Source organism: Trachypithecus francoisi, unplaced genomic scaffold, assembly GCF_009764315.1.
Source record: "Trachypithecus francoisi isolate TF-2019V2 unplaced genomic scaffold, Tfra_2.0 Lachesis_group15, whole genome shotgun sequence".
In the NCBI taxonomy this organism is placed as follows: domain Eukaryota; kingdom Metazoa; phylum Chordata; class Mammalia; order Primates; family Cercopithecidae; genus Trachypithecus; species Trachypithecus francoisi.
The window spans coordinates 55,057,128-55,077,919 of record NW_022681460.1 but is presented as its reverse complement, the minus strand read 5'-3'; the positions used below and the strand labels follow the sequence as shown (position 1 = coordinate 55,077,919).

The following is a 20,792-nucleotide window of genomic DNA, read 5'->3' as shown; positions in this document are numbered from 1 at the left end:
ATACTGACCATATGTGTGATTCTAGTTCACCAATGAAACCCCTACGGGCCACAATCTCCAAATCTATACAAAAAAGAAAATTACTTAGGCCTTACCCAGATTGCTATGAGGTCTGGGTGAAATAATGTATTTGCTAAGATAGATTAAGCCTGAAGCAGAGTTCTGAGGGAACAGTAGTCCAGTTTGTACCTAAGAGCTGAGTTAGAACACTCTATTTTATAGTATCATTAAAACGAAGATGACACAAAAGATGCAACTCCCCAAGGGTGAACTGAGCTGCCATTTGGTGGTTAGTAACCAAAATACTATAGAATCAGCCAGAGCTTCCTGGGTTTACAAGAGGGCTCAATTTGAAAATTCTACAGGTTTTTCTAAGGTTCCATAAAATAGGTGCTGTGGTAATTGAGAGGAAGAGGACAGCATTTAAACTATAGGCCTACGGGTGCTTTGGCTCACACCATGGCAGGGGGAGCCCTTGAGCTCAGGAATTTGAGACCAGCTTGGGCAACATGACAAAACCCTGTCTCTACAAAAAAAAAATACAAAACAATTAGCTGGGTGTGCTGGCATGCACCTGTGGGGGCTGAGGTAGGAGAACTGCTTGAGCCCGGGAAGTCGAGACTGAGTAAGCCATGTTCATGCCACTGGTCTCCAGCCTGGGTGACAGAGTGAGTGAGACCCTGTTTCAAAAAAATAAAATAAAACAAAAAAATAAAAAATAAATTCAAACTATGAAAAAAGCAAGAAAAAAGCAAAAAATAAATAAGTAAATAAATAAATAAATTATGGCCTAGACAAGAATTAGTAACCACAGTCTGAAGTCTACCAGCCACAAGGTCCACATATGTTGCTATGCACTACAAATACATTCTTCTTTTTAAAAGAAAGGTAAAATAAAATTGCATTTTTATCCTAGAGCATGTCAAAATAAAAACACAAAGTTCTTGATCTACTCTTCACCACAAGATGTCACTACTGGCCAAGAGAAGCATTACAAAATACTTTTCATTTCTATGATGAGTATCTTACCTTAATGTCTTTTAGAGAGACGAAATGCTCAATACCTAATTCAATCATATCCAGCACATGGTGGTCATACAAACGACCTGGAAGGAAAATGTATTTTTAAGCATGTATTTTTCCCAAAGAGCCACCTTACCTATACCTACATGAGCGGTATATTCAAAACGTCCTAATATCTGCCCCTTTTCCTTCTCCCTATAATCCCGCAAACATATCCCACTGTCTTACATTTTCAACTCTCCTTACTGTTATGATATTAGTCATTGAAAGGACCTTAGACATTACTTAGCCCAACTCCTTTATTTTATACAAGAATAAATGATGGCCCACAGAAGGTAAAGGGCTTGCCTAAGCCAGTGAGCATGCCAGGCTCAATCTCAATACACTGAGGCAAAGGTTCTTTTTCAAATCTACGTATTCAATAGATATTAAAGAAAGGTTAATTTACATGGGTCGATACATTAACTCTAATACTGATTTAGTACATTATATATATATATATTTCATACTAAAAAAAAAGATCTACATCTTAGGATAATTTTTCCCCCCAATTCCAGTGGATCCATGCTATGTGGGAGCTCAGAGACACTCAATGCAAGTATAAAGTAATCGTGTTGCATCTACAACCAAGTAGGCAGGGATGCTGAGAGCCCGAAGAGACCACGGTTCCTGTTTAAACCAGAATTTGATTCCAACAGAGACAGAAGGCAATGGCATTCTAAGAAACATGAATTACCAGGGAATCTTTTCATATTCTTTCTTACTTGTGGCACTTCACTGTATTGGTAGAGTCATATTTATTTATATGCCCCATTCTTTACTTGCAGACTGACATAAATTTTTTTTTTTTTTGAGACGAAGTCTTGCTGTGTCACCCAGGCTGGAATGCAATAGCATGATCTCGGCTCACTGCCACCTCCGCCTCCCTGGTTCAAACAATTCTCCTCCCTCAGCCTCCCGTGTAACTAGGATTACAGGTGTGTGCTACCATGCCTGGCTATTTTTTTGCATTTTTAGTGGAGACAGGGTTTCACCATGTTGGCCAGGCTGGTCTCAAATTCCTGACCTCAAGTGATCCATCCACCTCGGCCTCCCAAAGGGCTGGATTTACAGGCGTGAGCCATCGTGCCCGACATGATCTAAAAATTTTTTATTCAATGTCACAAGGTGAAAACAAAACCAAAAAACCCCACCAAACTAGTTTACAGCTTATTGATTACTCCTGATCCCTCAATACCATCAGTTAATCTGAGTCACAGAGCTTGTTACAGTAGATAGGCAGACATGCACAGGACAGGAGAGGCTGCCCACTCACCCCACCCCAACCAGGAATGTCAGGCAACCATCAGGTGATGGTCAGGCGGCTGTTTAACTGTCTCTCTAAAATAATAATTGGTTGCAGCCAGTGCCAAGGAGAGGCAGGCTCCCAAGAAATAGATAACACCTGAGGCTAGTAATCAGCAGCTTCCCAATAAGATCTCAGGAGTTGGGTGGGTGGGCTCAAGCACACACACTAGGAGGCAAAATGGCAGACTTTAACTGGTATATGACCTTGCTCTATGCTTCAAATAAGCATATGTATAACTCCAATAAACACACTGTGCATGTGGCCCCTCCCAAGTGCTGGCAGGCCACTGCACAGGCAGACAGCTCATCCCAAGGAAAAAATCAAGGTAGGAGGCTAGGCATGCTGGTTCACACCTGTAATCCCAGCACTTCAGGAAGCCAAGGTGGGCAGATCACTTGAGGTCAGGAGTTCAAGACCAGCCTGGTCAACATGGTGAGACCCTCCCCCACCCGTCTCTACTAAAAATACAAAAATTAGCTGGGCATGGTGGTGGGCACCTGTAGTCCCACCTACTCAGGAGGCTGAGGCAGGAGAATTGCTTGAACTCGGGAGGTGGAGGTTGCAGTGAGCTGAGATTGAGCCATTGCACTCCAGTCTGGGCAATGGAGCAGACCAAGACTCCGTCTCAGAAAACAAAAAAAAAAAAAAAGAAAAGAAAAACCAAGGGAGAAGAGACACCAAACCCCTGGAGCATACCAATGTATAAAGCCCCCAAGTCAAAGGTCTAACAGCACACTTGAATCTTTCAAGTTGCCTGCTTGGCGCTCCACGGGTACTTTACTTCCTTTTGTTTCTGCTCTATAACTTTTTTTTTTCCCCCTTGAGACAGGGTCTCACTCCGTCGCCCAGGCTGGAGTACAGTGGCGCCATCTTGGTTCACTGCTATCTCCACCTCCTGCGTTCAAGCAATTCTCATGCCTCAGCCTCCCCAGTAGTTGGGACTACAGGCATGTGCTACCATGCCTGGCTAATTTTTGTATTTTTAGTAGAGACAGGGTTTCGCCACGTTGGCCAGGCTGGTCTCGAACTCCTGGCCTCAAATGATCCACCCACCTCAGCCTCCCAAAGTGCTGGGATTACAGGCATGAACCACCATGCCAGGCCCCTGCTCTTAAACTTTTTAATAAACTTTCACTCCTATTCAAATAATTCCCTCAGTCTCTTACTCTGCCTATGCCCCTTGGATGAATTATTTCCTCTGAAGAGGCAAGAACCAAGTTGCTCCAGACCCATATGAATTCACTGCTGCTAACAAGTTGACTCTAACAGTGAAAACATTAAAAAGTAAATTATACTTACCTATTACTAGATTATTTGGCCGCTTCTTATTATGGGAGCCAAACATGAATAAAGAACAATCTGACTTCTTTGAAAAGAATTCCTATAAAATCAAATAAATCCCATTTAGTCAACGCATACATTTAAGAACTTTAAGAATCTTACCTTTAAACTCAGGCCAGGCACAGTGGCTCACACCTGTAATCCCAGCACTTAGGAGGCCGAGGTGAGTGGATTGCTTGAGATCAGGAGTTTGAGACCAGCCTGGCCAACAAGATAAGACCCTGTCTCTACTAAAAATACAAAAGACAGCCAGGTGTGACGGCACACGCCTGTAATCCCAGCTACCTTAGTGGCTGACGCACGGGAATCGCTTGAATCCAGAAGGCAGAGGTTGCAGTGAGCTGAGAATGCGACACTGCACTCCAACCTGGGGGACAGAGTAAGACTGTCTCAAAAAAATAAAACAAAACAAAAAACTATACCAGTTTTTTTTTTTCCAGTGGAAGTTAATGAAGACTTAATGAACCAGAAAGGAAAATACAGGGGAAAAGTATTTCTAGCTTTTTACTTCAAGTTTTCTGATTTGGAGTACTTAGGGAAAAGATATACATTTCAAGACTAAGAATACATGAAAACTATTCAGTTAATAAATAAAATGAAACCATTTATTTTGTTATGCTGTCATTTTGGAATAGCACACCAAGTGTTTCATTTGCTGAACAAATCCCTTTAACTCACAGGATATCACTACTATCATTGCATACATTTAAAACACATGAGGCCCAGTAAGGTGGCTCATGCCTGTAATCCCAGCACTTTGGGACGCTGAGGCAGATGGATCACCTGAGGCCATCTGATGTCAGGAGTTTGAAACCAGCCTGGCCAACATGGTGAAACCGTGTCTCTACTAAAAATAAAAAAAATTAGCCAGGCGTGGTGATGCATGCCTGTAATCCCAGCTACTCAAGAGGCTTAGGCAGGAGAATTCAGTGAACTTGGGAGGCAGAGGTTGCAGTGAGCCGAGATCACGCCATTGCACTCCAGCCTGGGCGACAAGAGCATTGCATACCAGCCTCAGCGACAAGAGCACTGCACTCCAGTTTGGGTGACAAGAGCGAGACTGTCTTAAAAAAAAAAAAAATTATCTGGCTGGGTGCAGTGGCTCATGCCTGTAATCCCAACACTTTGGAAGGCTGAGGTAGGTGGATGGCTTGAGATCCGGAGTTTGAAACCAGTCTGAGTAACATAGTGAAACCCTGTCTCTATGAAAAATACAAAAAATTAGCTGGGTATGGTGGTGAGCACCTACAGTCCCACCTATTTGGGAGGCTGAGGTGGGAGGAAGGATCACTCGAGCCCAGGAGATCAAGGCTACATGCAGTGAGCTGTGATGACACTACTACACTCCAGCCTGGGTGACACAGTGACAACATCTTGGAAAACAGAAAGAGAGAGATCTTATCCATTTGGTTCTCAGAAGTATAGACTTCCATCACAGATTTCAGAGTAGTAAAAAATCTAAGTGTGGGGTTCTAATCCTAGACAGCAATGTTTACACTATAGCTATAGTCTCCACATCCCACATGCTTTGATTCAGTTTACTGAGATCACCACTCTTAGCAGAAAAATTAGAATCAACATGTTTTAGTCCAAAAATCAATTGGAAAGCCTCTTATTAAGAAAGAAAAAAAAAAAAGGCCGGGCGCAGTGGCTCACACCTGTAGTCCCAGCACTTTGGGAGGCCGAGGTGGGCGGATCACCTAAGGTCAGAGTTTGAGACAAGCCTGGCCAACATGGTGAAACCCTGTCTCTACTAAAAATACAAAATTAGCCAAGCATGGTGCTGCATGCCTGTAATTCCAGCTACTTGGGAGGCTGAGGCAGGAGAATCACTTGAACCCAGGTGGCGGAGGTTGCGGTGAGCCGAGATCATACCATTGCACTCCAACCTGGGCAACAAGAGCAAAAACTCTGTCTCAAAAAAAAAAACAACAACCAGATGACAGAGTCATAACCCTCAATTTTTCTTTACTCCTTACAAGACTCTGAGGTATGGGCCCCTAGTTTGGTTATCATTCATTCTAGTCTCTAAACAGAAGCATAAAGGGCAAACAACTACCCACCTGGCCTGTCCACAACCAGTATGGGGGATGCAGAGTCAGAAAGTCCAAGAATTCAGGTTCTGCCACTAAGTATCTGGACAAATAATCTTTTCTGAGAATTAACTTTATCAGTAGGGATAATACCACCTCCTGCAAAAATTTGCAAATGCCACATGCGATGTCATGTGAACACACCTTGTACAATGTTGTACAATGTCCTGAACAAAGTAGGTGACGAGAAAATATTTTTTATGGCCAGGTGTGGTGGCTCTTGCCAGTCACCCCAGCACTTTGGGAGGCTGAGGTAGGTGGATCGCATAAGCTTAGAAGTTGGAGACCAGCCCAGGCAACATGGTAAAATCCCATCTCTAGTAAAAATAGAAAAAAATATCCGGGTGTGGTGGTATGCACCTGTGGTCCCAGCTACTTAGGAGACTGAGGTGGGAGGATCACTTTAACCCAGGAGGCGGAGGGTGCAGTGAGCCGAGATGGTGCCATAGCACTCAAGCCTGGGTGACAGAGCGACACCCTGTCTCAAGTAAAATATATATATTTATTTTGTATGTCTAAATCAATGGAATTACTTTCTTAAAATTTTAAAAACATTCGCATGGTATGACTAACATCCCAAAGCTTTCCACAAAACACCGTTCATATATACTTGAGTGTTTTATATACATACCCACACACGTGTGTGTGAATGTGTGTGTATATACATATATATATATATATATATGTAATCTCATCCCATTCTCCACAAAGTCTGCTTTTTATTTCTTAAAATTCTAGAACAGGGGTAGTCAAATTACCTGCAAAAAGCCGTATAATAAGTATTTAGGCTCATCCTTTTGTCTTGAACCAACTCTTCTTTTTTGTGTGAGACAGGGTCTCACTCTGCTGCCCAGGTTAAAAGTGCTGTGGTGCAGTCATGGCTCACTATAACCTCAAACCCCTGCACTCAGCTGATCCTCCTGCCTCAGTCTCCCAGACAGTTAGTACTTGGGCTCCCACCACCACTTTCTGCCAATTTTTTAAGAGATGGGATCTCAATATGCTGCTTAGGCTGGTCTAGAAATCCTGGTCTCACGCAATCCTCCCACTTCATCCTACCAAAACAATGGAATTAGAGGTATGAACCACGGTGCCCAGCCTAACCAACTCTTTTTTTTTTTTTTAAATTGAGACGGAGTTTCACTCTTGTTGCCCAGGCTAGAGTGCAATGGCACGATCTTGGCTCACTGTAACGTCCGCCTCCCGGGTTCAAGCGCTTCTCCTGCCTCACCTCCCGAGTAGCTGGGATTACAGGCATGCGCCACCACGCCTGGCTAATTTTGTATTTTTAATAGAGACGGGGTTTATCCATGTTGGTCAGGCTAGTCTCGAACTCCTAACCTTAGGTGATCCACACGCCTTGGTCTCCCAAAGTGCTGGGATTACAGGCGTGAGCCACCACGCCCAGCCTAACCAACTCTTTAAAAATGTAAAAACCATTCTTAGCTCATAAGCCTCACACAAAGAGAGATTTGGTCTGCAAGCAGTGTATTTTTGCCAACCCCTGTTCTAAAGCAGCAAAACTCATTTCTCCAAGATCATAGTGAAAAAAATGTGTGGAGAGGATCAGGAGGAGAAAATTGACCACACAACCACTCCTTCCACAGCCATTTTGAGCTCTGTAGGTCTGGGATTCAGATAGCTAATAAATATATCCTGTATCTGGAGATAGGAGATCAAAGAGAGGGAATGTCACAAACTTAAGAGTAAGAAAAGCTGTTATATCAACACTAGACTAAAAAAGCTCAAGTGCTACAGCTTTCACTATGGAACACTGCCACAAAGTGGTCATGCAACTAAAAGCATTATGGTATCACAAAACAAAAGCAGGCCTTGATTAAGTGGTATACGAAAGAGAGAATTCTGAGATAAATCTTATATTTTTACTTCCAGGATCTCTTCAACAAATGACTGTAAAAAACATGAGACAAATAAAAGTAATTTGAAAAAAACTGAGTAAAATGCATTTTATCGATATTATCTTAATTTTCACTGCAGTTAGTTACAATAAGATTATTTGATTTTAATCTAATTAATCATTAATTTATTTCTTTTAAAATTCGCTAACTAAAAGAAAAAAACATTACAAAAGTCAAGTGAGCTTAAGGAAAAAACAACAACAAATAATGGGTTCCTGGTTGGGTGCAATAGCTCACACCCATAATCCCAGCACTTTAGGAGGCCAAGGCGGGCAGATCATTTGAGCTCAGGAGTTTAAGACCAGATTGGGCAATATGACAAAGCCCTATCTCTACAAAAATTAGCCAGGCATCGTGTCGTGCACCTGTAGTGCCCGCTTCTGAGGTGGGAGAATGGCTTGAATCTGGGAGGTGGAGACTGCAGCAAGCAGAGATCATTCCAAAGCACTCCAGCCTAGGCAACAGAGCCAGACCCTATTTCAAAATAAATAATGGGTTCCTATCAAGAAAACATAATCATATTAAGTTCTTTTAATTTTTTAAATAGAGACGGGGTCTCGCTATGTTTTCCAGGCTGGTCTCAAACTCCTGAGCTCAAGCAATCCTCCTGCCTTGGCCTCCCAAAGTGCTGGGATTACAGGCGTGAGCTACTGTGTCTGGCCCAACTCTTAAGGAAGAAACTAATTTTCTTAAGGAAGAAACTAGTATCATCACATACTGAAAGTCCATTCATCATTCCCCATTTACTATAAACAATCTTTGATTTCACTTACTAATTTTTTCATTTAGTTTTGGTTGACTATATACTCAAACAAGAATCTGATTAACTCTAGGAAAACAACTGACATCTGTTACCAATAATTCAGGTAGTGTTTCTTGTTTTAAAAGTATCCAAGCTGGTTGTGGTGGTGCATACCTGTAGTCCCATCTACTTGGGAGACTGAAGCAGGATTGCTTGAGCTCAGGAATTTGAGACCAGCCTGGGCAACATAGCAAGATCCAGTCTTAAAAAAAAAAAAAAGTAAAAGCATCTGAAGGAAGAATCATATTTTTAGAACTCAAGCTTGCTGTAAAAAAATAGATCTAGGCCGGGCGCGGTGGCTCAAGCCTGTAATCCCAGCACTTTGGGAGGCCGAGACGGGCGGATCACGAGGTCAGGAGATCGAGACCATCCTGGCTAACACGGTGAAACCCCATCTCTACTAAAAAAAATACAAAAAACTAGCCGGGCGAGGTGGCGGGCGCCTGTAGTTCCAGCTACTCGGAGGCTGAGGCAGGAGAATGGCATAAACCCGGGAAGCGGAGCTTGCAGTGAGCTGAGAACCGGCCACTGCACTCCAGCCCGGGTGACAGAGTGAGACTCCGTCTCAAAAAAAAAAAAAAAAAAAAAAATAGATCTATAATAAACTTCCTTTTGAAAATTAATTATGTCCTTTAAATGCAACTCAAGTTTTAATTTTTTTTTTTTTTTTTTTTTTGCGCTGGAGTTTTACTCTTGTTGCCCAGGCTGGAGTGCAATGGCGCAACTCTGGCTCACTTAAACCTCTGCCTCCCGGCTTCAAGTGATTATCCTGCCTCAGCCTCCTGAGTAGCTGGGATTACAGCCATCTGCTACCACACTCGGCTAATTTTTTTTTGTATTTTTAGTAGAGATGGGGCTTCTCCATTGGTCAGGCTCGTCTTGAACTCCTAATCTCAGGTGATCCACCCACCTTGGCCTCCCAAAGTTCTGGGATTACAGGCGTGAGCCACCACGCCTGGCCAAGTTTTAAAAATTTTATCAATATATTTGCAGGCAATGAATAACACATTTCCCAGCCACAGTGAAAAGAAAGATCTATAGATACTTTTTAAAGTATTTCCTCTCCATTTTACATCAAAATTCCCTCACATACGATGACCTCTAATTTTTAAAAAAATCACAAATTTGGAGTACAAATGAATTAATCTGAATAATTACTACTTATATGTTCTCTTAAATCATAAAGATTATTGTACTTACCAGTGATGTCTGATCCTCAAAAGGTCTTGTAATATTTTTCCTAAGAATATCAAAAAAGTGACTGCAATTTTAATAACCTCAATAAGTATATACAATTAATATATTAAGGTAATTTTATATTCAGATGACAAAAAAATTGAAAGGATATTCATTCATTCAAATATTTATTCAGTGCCTATTACATGCCAGGCCACCATTCTAGGAGCTAGGGATACTATACTACTACATCAAACAAGATGCTTGCTTTCATGGAGTTTACAGGCTTGGGGAAAATAAATAGTCTTCTGTACATAGGGATTCTGCATCCATGGATTGATCTGACCAACCATAGACTGCTAGTATTCAATAGAAAAAGAAAGTGTGTTTTTTAAAAAAAAGGGGGGGGGCCGGGCACAGTGGCTCACAACAGTGAGCTATGATCATGCCACTGCACTCCAGTCTGGGTGACAGTGAGACCCCGTCCCTAAAAAAAAAGTTAATCAAGAAATAAAAAGAAAAAAGAACAATAAAAAGCAGGATAAACCAGAAAATACAGCATTATAACGATTTACATAGTATTTACATTATATTAGATATTATAAGTAATCGAGAGACGATTTAAAGTATATGTGACTTACTTTTATGGGAAGCATTTTTAAAAAAGTATACAGGAGGATGTGCGTGGGTTATATGCAAATACTAGGCCATTTTATGTAAGAGACGAGCATACCCAGATTTTAGTATCGAAGGGGAGGTTTCTGGAACCATCGCCCACAGATACTGAGGGATGACTGTAGCTTATTCCAGGGCTGTGGTAAGGAAAAAGACAAGATGAATCCAGAGAATTTTGTGATGTTAGAAAGTAAGGAAGTGCTCAAAAACAGGAGGCATGTTGAAAGGTCATAGGATCCAAACTAAAAGAGTTCCCAACTTTGGGAGGCCAAGGCGGGCAGATCACGTGGTCAGGAGATTGAGACCATCCTGGCTAACACAGTGAAACCCCATCTCTACTTAAAAAAAAAAAAAAAAAAAATCAGCCAGGCGTGGTGGGCACCTGTGTAGTCCTAGCTACTCGGGTACTCAGGAGGCTGAGGCAGCAGAATGGTGTGAACCCGGGAGGCGGAGCTTGCAGTGAGCCAAGATTGCGCCACTGCACTCCAGGCTGGGTGACAGAGTGAGACTCCGTCCCGTCCCAAGAGTTCCCAGCTGGGAGTTGTGGCTCACGTCTGTAATCCCAGCACTTTGGGAGGCTGAGGCTGGTGGATCACCTGAGGTCAGAAGTTCAAGACCAGACTGGCCAACATGGTGAAACCCTGCCTCTACTAAAAATACAAAAATTAGCTGGGAGTGATGGTGGGCACCTGTAATCCCAGTTACTCAGGAGGCTGAGGCAGGATAATCGCTTGAACCCAGGAGCTGGAGGTTGTAGTGAGCTGAGATCGCACCACTGCACTCCATCCTGGGTGACAGAGACTCTGTCTCAAATTAAAACAAACAAACAAACGGGGGGTTCCCAACTGCCAAACAGAACAATTTAAGCAACAATATTAAGAACACTGGATTAGAATCCAGAAGAATGTATGAGGAAAGTGCAACATTTTTGTAGTGTTCTTGACAAACATGCATAACCTCAATCAATTCATGAGAAAATCTAAACCCAAATTGAGGGATAATTTACAAAATAACTGACAAGTACTTGTCAAAAATGTCAAGGTCATCAAAGACAAGGAAAGACTAAGGAACTGTCACAAATTGGAGAAGACTAAGGAGGCATGAAAACTAAATGCAACATGGGATGCTAGAAGAGAAAGAGTATTAAAAGGAAAACTAGAGCCGGGCGCAATGGCTCACGCCTGTAATCCCAGCACTTTGGGAGGCTGAGGTGGGTGGATTACCTGAGTTCGGGAGTTCGAGACCAGCCTGACCAACATGGAGAATTCCGTCTCTACTAAAAATACAAAATTAGCCGGGCATGGTGGCGCATGCCCATAATCCCAGCTACTTGGGAGGCTGAGGCAAGAGAATTGCTTGAACCCAGGAGGCGGAAGCTGCGGTGAGACGAGATCGCGCCACTGCACTCCAGCCTGGTCAACAAGAGCGAAACTCTGTCTCAAAAAAAAAAAAGAAAAGAAAAGAAAGAAAAAAAAACTGGGCCAGGTGTGGTGGCTCACGCCTGTAATCCCAGCACTTCGGGAGGCCGAGGTGCAGAGATCACCTAAGGTCAGAAGTTTGAGACCAGCCTGACCAACATGGCGAAACCCCATCTCAACTAAAAATACAAAACTGAGCTGGGTGTGGAGGCATGTGCCTGTAATCCCAATTCGGGAGGCTGAGGGAGGAGAATCACTAGAACCAGGAATCGGAGGTTGCAGTGAGCTGAGATCGTGCTACTGTACTCCAGCCTGGCGACAGAGCTAGACTCCATCTCAAACAAAACAAAACAAAAAAAACACAAAAAAATGAGCCAGGCATGGTGGCATGTGCCTATAATGCCAGCTACATGGGAGGCCAAGGCAGAAGAATTGATTGAACCCAGAGGTGGAGGTTGTAGTGAGCAGAGATCACGCCACTGCACTCCAGCTGGGCGACAACAGGACTCCGTCTCAAAAAAAGGAAAAAAGAAAAACTGATGCTAATCAAATGTGTCTGTCATTTGATTAACATTAGTGAATCAGTGTTAATTTATTAGTTTTGATCACTGCATTATGGTTATGCAAGATGTAACATTAGGGGAAGCCAGGTGAAGGGTATATGGAAATTCCGCATTATTTTTGCACTTTTCTGTAAATCTATAAGTATTTCAAAATAAAATATATATGCTAAGGTCACAACTATGCAAGGACATTCAATACAAATGAAAAAACAGAACAAAAGAAAGAAATTATAATATTAATAACTGTAAGGAATTTTAGGATCTTTAAAAAATTTTTTTGTTTTCCAAATCTTCCATAAAGTGGTTACTTTTATAACGAAACAAAATCATTTAAAATATAGTAAAAGAAATCATGACTTACTTTTTATACAGTACACCATATGGTTTTTTCAGTGCATACTGTAAAACAAAATTTATAGCTTTCAAAACAAAACACATTCTGAAAAGCAGAAATAAAAATAAAACATCATAACAGTCACTCTCCAAGACTGCTCTGGGGCCTCAATCTTGTCCTGAAGCCTTCTTCCTGGCTCCCTTTTCATCACTTACAGTAACTTGAAACATAAACTTAATATTCTTGGACTAGACTTTCCTATTTAAAAGTTTCTATGCCCTTTCAATAGTCTATCAAACTTAAACAATTTCCTTCATTTTTTTTTTTTTTTTTTTTGAGACGGTGTCTCGCTCGGTCGCCCATGCTGGAGTGCAGTGGCCGGATCTCAGCTCACTGCAAGCTCCGCCTCCCGGGTTTACGCCATTCTCCTGCCTCAGCCTCCCGAGTAGCTGGGACTACAGACGCCTGCCACCTTGCCCGGCTAGTTTTTTGTATTTTTTAGTAGAGACGGGGTTTCACCGTGTTAGCCAGGATGGTCTCAATCTCCTGACCTCGTGATTCGCCCGTCTTGGCCTCCCAAAGTGCTGGGATTACAGGCTTGAGCCACCGCGCCCGGCCTATTTCCTTCATTTCTTTAAACTCGACTTAGTCCAGTCTCTCGCTGGGGAAACAATGCCAGGTACACTGGCTCACGCCTGTAATCCCAACACTTTGGGAGAACAAGGCAGATCACTCGAGCCCAGGAGTTCGAGACCAGCCTGGGCAACATGGCAAAACCCTGTCTCTACAAAAAACTGCAAAAATTAGCCAGACATGGTGGTGCATGTCCGCAGTCTCAGCTACTTGGGAGGCTGACGTGGGAGGTCAGCTCAGGCTGACCTGAGCCCAGGAATTCGAGGTTGTGGTAAGCCTTGATTGCACCACTGCACTCCAGCTCTGGTGACAGTGTGAGACCCTGTCTCGGAAAAAAAAAAAACAGTAGACAAAAACAGAAAAAATAAATTATATCAGGAAAGGTTGATGTTGTGTGGAGATAAGAAAACTCAGAAACAGTCACAATGATGACAACTAGAATACGAGCCAGGGGTTAAACACAGCTCTTTAAAAAATGCCTATTATTCAATGTTCTTCTTTTTTTTTCCCTACTTCTACCCATCTACTAATAATCATTCATTTTATTTTATTTATCTATTTTGAGACAGGGTCTCACTCTGTTGCCCAGGCTGGAGTGTAATGGTGCGATTAAAGCTGACTGCAGCCTCAAACTCCTGGGCTCAGGGGATCCTCCCATCTCAGCCTCCCAAGTACAGACACATGCACCACGCCCAGCTAATTTTTGTATTTTGAGTGGAGATGGGGTTTCATCATGTTGTCCAGGCCGTATTTTACTATTTTTAAAACTTTAATTTACAGAGATGGGGTCTCACTTTGTTGTCCAGGCTGTTGTACTGGACTTAAGCGATCCTCCCAGTTCAGCCTCCCAAAGTGCTGGGATTATAGGTGTCAGCCACCACACCTGGCCTATAATCATTTATTACTTGTATGGCCAGTACTGCTCTACCATAGAGAATAACAAAGATGTCATCAGGTACTACCTTGCATTAGAGAAATGGGTAAATGAGGGAAACAATGAAAAATAAGGTATAATAATCATTCATCAACTATCAGAGTTGGTGAACAAAGAAAATGCAACAGTAAAATCTGCCTTTTTAAGTATAAAACTTTTGATGATTCTTGGCCAACTATTTCCCTGTTTCCATGTAATAAACATTGCCACCTCTTCTTGATAACTCAGATGAATTTTGGTAATCATGATGAATTTTAATTATTGTAGTAATCTGTAATATTGTGCTGCTTTTAAAGCTTACTTAAATATGTAGGATCACTATGCTGATGGATATACTAGGAGAGGGGCAGTGTCCCGTCAGCACAATGACACTCAGACAAACATTTCAAAAAAAGGATGGGCCTATATAAGGCATTCAGACATCTGAATTGACTACGCTTATCAGGCATTGAGTTTGACAAGTTTAAAAATGTATTCAACGCCAGGTGTGGTGGCTCACTTCTGTAATCTCAGCACTTTGGGAGGCTGAGGCAGACAGATCACTTCAGGTCAGGAGTTTGTGACCAGCCTGGCCAACATGGTGAAACCCTGTCTGTACTAAAAGAACACAGAAATTAGCCGGGTGTGGTAGCATGAGCCTGTAGTTCCAGCTTTTCGGGAGGCAGAGGCAGGAGAATCGCCTGAATCCGGGAGGCAGAGGTTGCAGTGAGCCAAGATGACACCACTGCACTTCAGCCTGGGCGACAAAGTGAGACTCCATCTCAATAACAACAAAAATGTATTCAATTACTTAATTGATTTAATTCAAAGACCTATTGGCTGTACTGAAGGCCTAATTAGTCAAATAACCTACTAGATATCTCCACATACTATGCCTTTTTTTTTGAGATGGAGTCTTGCTCTATTGCCCAGGCTGGAGTAAGTGCAATGGCATGGTCTCAGCTCACTGCAGTCTCCACCTCCCAGGTCCAAGCAGATTCTCCTGCCTCAGTCTCCCCAGTAGCTGGGATTACAGGCATCCACCACCAAGCCCGGCTAATTTTTGTATTTTTAGTAGAGATGGAATTTCACCATGTTAGCCAGGCTGTCTCGAACTCCTGACCCCGTGATCTGCCCGCCTCGGCCTCCCAAAGTGCTGGAATTACAGGTGTGAGCCACTGCGACTGGCCTATACTATGCCTTTCTTTCACTGATTACCTATATATTGAGTACCTACTATGTACAGACACTGGGCTGGACACTAGGCTACAGAGGTAGAAAAAATAAAGTTTTTATTTTCATTACTTAAATAACATGTCCCAAACTGAATCTTTCTACCTTTCCCTCCAAATCTGCTCCACTTGACACATTTTCTAATTGGCATTATTGCCCATCAGGCACTCAAGCCAAAAACCTGGGAAGTCATACTTTTCACTAGTTCCTAACTCTTCTACCCTCAACATCTCTTCTTCCTGGTCATTTCTCATTTTCATTGCCACCACTGGACTCCAGATGCTCTTCACCTAGCTGGCAGCAATGGTTTAGTTTCCTACATTTGCTCTCAACCCTCTCTAGTCAAGCCAATTAAAAGGACTGGCGGTCCTTTTAATTCTCTTGCTTATTATCTTTCAATGACTACATGGAGCTTTCAGATTAAAATTCAAACTCCATTTTACTATATGACCCATGCCTCTTCTTCTAGCCTCATCTAGCCCACTCTCCTTTGGCCATGACCAATTATTTACAGTTCTCCAAATGCATCAATGCTCCTTCATACTCCCTTTTGCACAAACTTCTTTCTCAGTCTCAGAGGGTCCTCTCTTTCTCTCTCACTTCTTGCACCAACTTCTCCCTCAAAATGAAGCTGAACTGTGATCTCTGGGGGAACCTACCCTGTGTGGGGGTCCCCCTATGTGATTTTCTTCCTTTTTTTTTTTTTTTGAGATGGAGTCTCTGTCACCCAGGTTGGAGAGCAATGGTGCGATCTCGGCTGACTGCGACCTCCACCTCCCTGGTTCAGACCATTCTCCTACCACAGCCTCTGAGTAGCTGGGACTACAGACATGTGCCACCACACCCAGCTAATCTTTTTATTTTTAGTTTTCACGTTTCACCATGTTGGCCAGGCTGGTCTCGAACTTCTGACTTTGTGATCCTCCTGCCTCGGCCTCCCAAAGTGCTAGGATTACAGGCGTGAACCACTGTGCCCGGCCTCCTTTATGTGATTTTAACTGTTTCCCATCCTACCCTGTCCATGCCTCCAACACAGCACAATGTGAGAACTTTTTACATGTCTATCTCTCTAAGCTCACTGAAAGAACTGTGTCTCACCTATTAATTCCCAGCAGAGGCACAGTAACTGGTGTTGTTGAATGACTAAATATACAGCAATATGCAGTTATTTCTCTTTACAAATTAGATTTTTCCTAAAATGTGAGTAAGCCAAATTCTAGTAATTGAAAACAGCTTAAATTTACTGAGACCTTCACCCTACCAGACCCATCTGTGCTCCTAAAAGACAATAATAAAATTTACTAACAGAACTAGTTGCTTTAAGAAAAATTAGTAGTTGGTACCTCGCAGGGTAAAGAACCCCCCAACTTTAGCTCTTCTCTAAGACCAGTAGTTCTTATGGTAAGGCAAGCTTATCTATGTATTTCTCCGGCAGCCCAACCTAGCATGCTGAAAATTCCAAAATGACTTCAATACCTTTTAAAGATTAAGTATATATACTCACCACATCTTTAAGTACTTGTGTCACTGTTGCATTTGCATTTCCCCCTTTAATCAGCATGGCATTTTTAATATTTTCATTGAGTTTCGGTTCTCTCTTCTCAAGGAATCTCTTGGCTCTTTTCGTTTTGGGCTTTCTGTTCAGAAAAGCACAATTTGTAACTATTTAAACATTTTCCTCACATTGCAAAGCCATGACTTAACTAATATGCAAATTCTTAAAAACACATTTGTCATTTAGGAGTCCACCCTTAAACAAAATCTCACTTTTTTTTTTTTTTTTGAGATGGAATCTCACTCTGTCGCCCAGGCTGGACACAATCTTGGCTCACTGCAACCTCCACCTCCTGGGTTCAAGCAATTCTCCTGCCTCAGCCTCCTAAGTAGCTAGGATTACAGGCACATATCACCACACCCGGGTGATTTTTGTATTTTTAGCAGAGACAGGGTTTCACCATGTTGGTCAGGCTATTCTCCAACTACTGACCTCAGGTGATCCACCTGCCTCGGCCTCCCAAAGTGCTAGGATTACAGGTGTGAGTCACAAGGCCTGGCCAAAATCTCACTTTTTGGGAGATATCAGTAAAAGATATTTCCTTATGATTGTCAAATAAGTGTTTTGTTAGTTTTTTAAAAAAAAAGCTTTCATTTTTATATTCCCACCATTCTTTTATTACTGCTTTTTCAAATCTTTAAGTAAAAAATAAAAGCCTCAAGTAAATACTGTCGCTATTTTTACTCTTCTTTTTTCTTCAAGCCTTAAGTAGTCAAACTGTATCCTGTACCCTAATATAAAGAATTGAGCATCAGCTGCTGATCAACCTGTGGGCATTTACTAAACATGAGACTAATGACTGCTTACCTTTCTTTTAGGTTTAAGCCCACAATGCCTGCCAGGAAGTATACACTGTTGCACTCCAACATCATTGCTGAGAATGTCAACATTATTGCCAACAATGGGGAATAACAAGGTTGATGTTTATCTGGAGTCACTCTATTAAGGCTTAATCTTCACCACAATCCTAAGAGTTACAATGCTTTTTTATTTATTTATTTTGAGACGGAGTCTCTCTGTCTCCCCGGTTGGAGTGCACTGGCCCGACCTTGGCTCACTGCAAGCTCCGCCTCCCGGGTTCACGCTATTCTACTGCAGGCGCCCGCCACCAGGCCCTGCTAATTTTTTGTATTTTTAGTAGAGGCAGGGTTTCACCGTGTTAGCCCAGGATGGTCTCGATCTCTTGACCTCGTGATCCGCCCGCCTCGGCCTCCAAAAGTGCTGGGATTACAGGTGTGAGCCTCCACACCCGTCAAGTTACAATTCTTATCTTCACTTTACAGATGAGGCAATTGAACCGACAGGTAATGTGCCCAAGATCACACAGCAAGTAAACAGGCCAATTTTTAAAATGAGCTAGGGCTGGACGGCCACAGCCTGTAATAAAAACACTCTAGGAGGCCAAGGTGGATGGATCACTGAGGCCAGAAGTTCAAGACCAGCCTGGGCAACATCAGAAAACCCTGTCTCTACCAAAAAAAATACAAAAATTAGCTGTGGTGGTGCGTGCCTGTAGTCCCAGCTACAGGGCAGGATGAGGTAGGAGAGCTGCTTGATTCTGGGGAGGTCGAGGCTGCAGTGAGCTGTGATCAGGCTACTGCACTCCAGCCTGGGTGTCAGAGCGATACCCTGTCTCAAAAAAAAATTTTTTTTAAGCTAGATTTAAAAATTCATCTAGACCAATTACCCTGTAAACTATTAAGGGAAAATAAATTCATTATTCTGACTTTATGATGTGACAGTAGGAGTGGCATATTTTTATACATTTCTGTTCAAAAAAGGGGCTTCACCTCTGCTTCCTCTACAATGAGCACCCTGATTTTTCAGACAGTTCTCTGCCATCTACTGAAAGAATTCTCCTCCCAAATAATTATGACCCTCCCTCGTTCAGTCCCATGGACACTTTGGGAAGAAAGAGACTATACATGCACTTTAGTTTCCCATGTAGATTTTTAAAATCCTCCTCCAGAGAATGTCACATATAAAGCTTCTAATCATTTACTGGTTGATAAAGATACAAATTATTCGAATCTTTTGTAACTCATTAAACAGCAACAAATGCAAATAGCGATTAACATGTTTTATTAGCTGCCTGGCTCCCAATTAAGGTGTAAACTAGTCCCAATACCTAGTAAACGACTCTTCTTTGTAGTCCAAACAGCTAGAGGCATAGCAGGTGTGCAAAATCTCTGAATGACTAAAACTGTCGTTTTGGATACATACTAACCTACGTAAATAGCAAGAAAACCACAGCAAATAACAGCAGGGCTGTTTAGCACAATAAATATTCTTGAACAAATTTAAAACAGGTATCATTCAAGGATAACTCAGAGGAGTGTACAAAGTTGGAAGGAAAAAAAAAACAAAACTAATGAACATTTCTACGTGCTGCAGCAAAGGCTCTACATACGTTCGCAAAACTAACCCGCACAGCTCTACGAAGTATGACTATGAGTGCTATTTTACAGAGTAAACTGAGATTTAGAGACATTTAATAACCCAAAGTCACAAAGCTTTAAGTGAACGCGCCAGACTGTCACCCAGATCTGTCGGATTCCGAGGGCTGTGCTCTTAACCCCACTATAACTAATCTGTCTCATACTTCGGAAGTCAGACGTTTTTCAACTGACTAGGATAAAAGCGGCCAACGCTTCAATGCCACATCCCATCCCGCGACTCCCACTTGAGAGCTTCCCCACTGTCTCCTGGCAAGTAGCTCGCGCTGAGGAAGACCCCGGCTGGTGATCGATCGGCTCCCACCCAGGCAAGAAGAGGGGTAACCAGGAGGACTGAGAGGCCGAGACAATACCACCCTACTCACGGGACCCTTTCACCCCAACGTTCCCCGGGGCGGAGAACCAGCGAACTTACACAACTCGATCCAGAGCGTCCATCGCTACTGCTCCCTGCAACTCTTAACTAACTGGATGCACGTGCACCCGGCGATTACGTGCGCCGGAACAGGCAGAACCGGAAGCTGAGCGCAACGCCACTTCCGGGGACGGCCTCGCCGAGGGTGCCTAGAGGCGCTGGCGGCCATTTTGATTGGAATGGCGCCCTGTTCCCTTGGTTACGGATTTTTGCCCCGGCTCTTTCCCGGAATTACAGGTGCGAGGTAATACTTTTAAGTAACATTGGCCGGGCGTGGTGGCTCACGCCTGTAATCCCAGGATTTTGGGAGGCCGAGACGGGCGGATCACCTGATACCAGGAGTTCGAGACCAGCCTGGCCAACATGGCGAATCCCCGTCTCTACTAAAAATACAAAAATTAGCCGGTCGTCGTAGCGGGCGCCTGTAACCCCAGCTACTCGGGAGGCTGAGGCAGGGAGAATTGCTTGAACCCGAGAGGGGGAGGTTGCAGTGAGCCGAGATCGCGCCACTGCAAAATCCAGCCTGGGCGACGGAGCGAGACTCCTTCTCAAAAAAAAAAAAAGTAACATAGACTCTCGCAGTTTGATGTACACGCTAGGGTGTATACTTGGAGTCAGGTATTCAGAAACCAGATTTTATTCTTCAGGGAATCCCAGGATGCTAGAAAGGTTGATTGTACGCCAGGTACTCACCTAATCACTAAAAACATTAATGTGAAATGGGCACTATTGCCAACTGTGCGATCAGCGTGACAGAGTTGATGACTATCACAGTTGCCCAGTACATAAAAGATGCGCAGAAAAGGTACTGCTGATTGTGATTTTTCCCCAGTTTTTAAGTTACCACATAATTCACATACCATAAAATTTACCCCTTTAAAGTGTACAATTCAGT

At 42.8% G+C, this 20,792-nt stretch overlaps 1 protein-coding gene across 3 annotated transcripts in view; it reads right to left on the bottom strand.

Moving 5' to 3' along the window:
* RPF2 (ribosome production factor 2 homolog) overlaps positions 1–20,005 on the bottom strand; it is a 43,970-nt gene extending 23,965 nt beyond the window's left edge. Inside the window, exons 1-6 of one of the 3 annotated variants that reach the window (XM_033234896.1) lie at positions 19,898–20,005; positions 16,976–17,108; positions 12,720–12,757; positions 9,727–9,766; positions 3,671–3,752; positions 1,030–1,106 (exon numbers count right to left, since the gene is read on the bottom strand). In XM_033234896.1, the coding sequence (XP_033090787.1) occupies positions 1,030–1,106; positions 3,671–3,752; positions 9,727–9,766; positions 12,720–12,757; positions 16,976–17,108; positions 19,898–19,920 (393 nt within the window). In that variant the 5' untranslated portion in view covers positions 19,921–20,005. Of the gene's footprint in view, positions 1–1,029; positions 1,107–3,670; positions 3,753–9,726; positions 9,767–12,719; positions 12,798–16,975; positions 17,109–19,628; positions 19,647–19,897 lie in introns of those variants that run through there. The other 2 variants (XM_033234898.1, XM_033234897.1) reach the window with 2 other exon arrangements.
* Between the last annotated feature and the right edge of the window lie 787 nt (positions 20,006–20,792).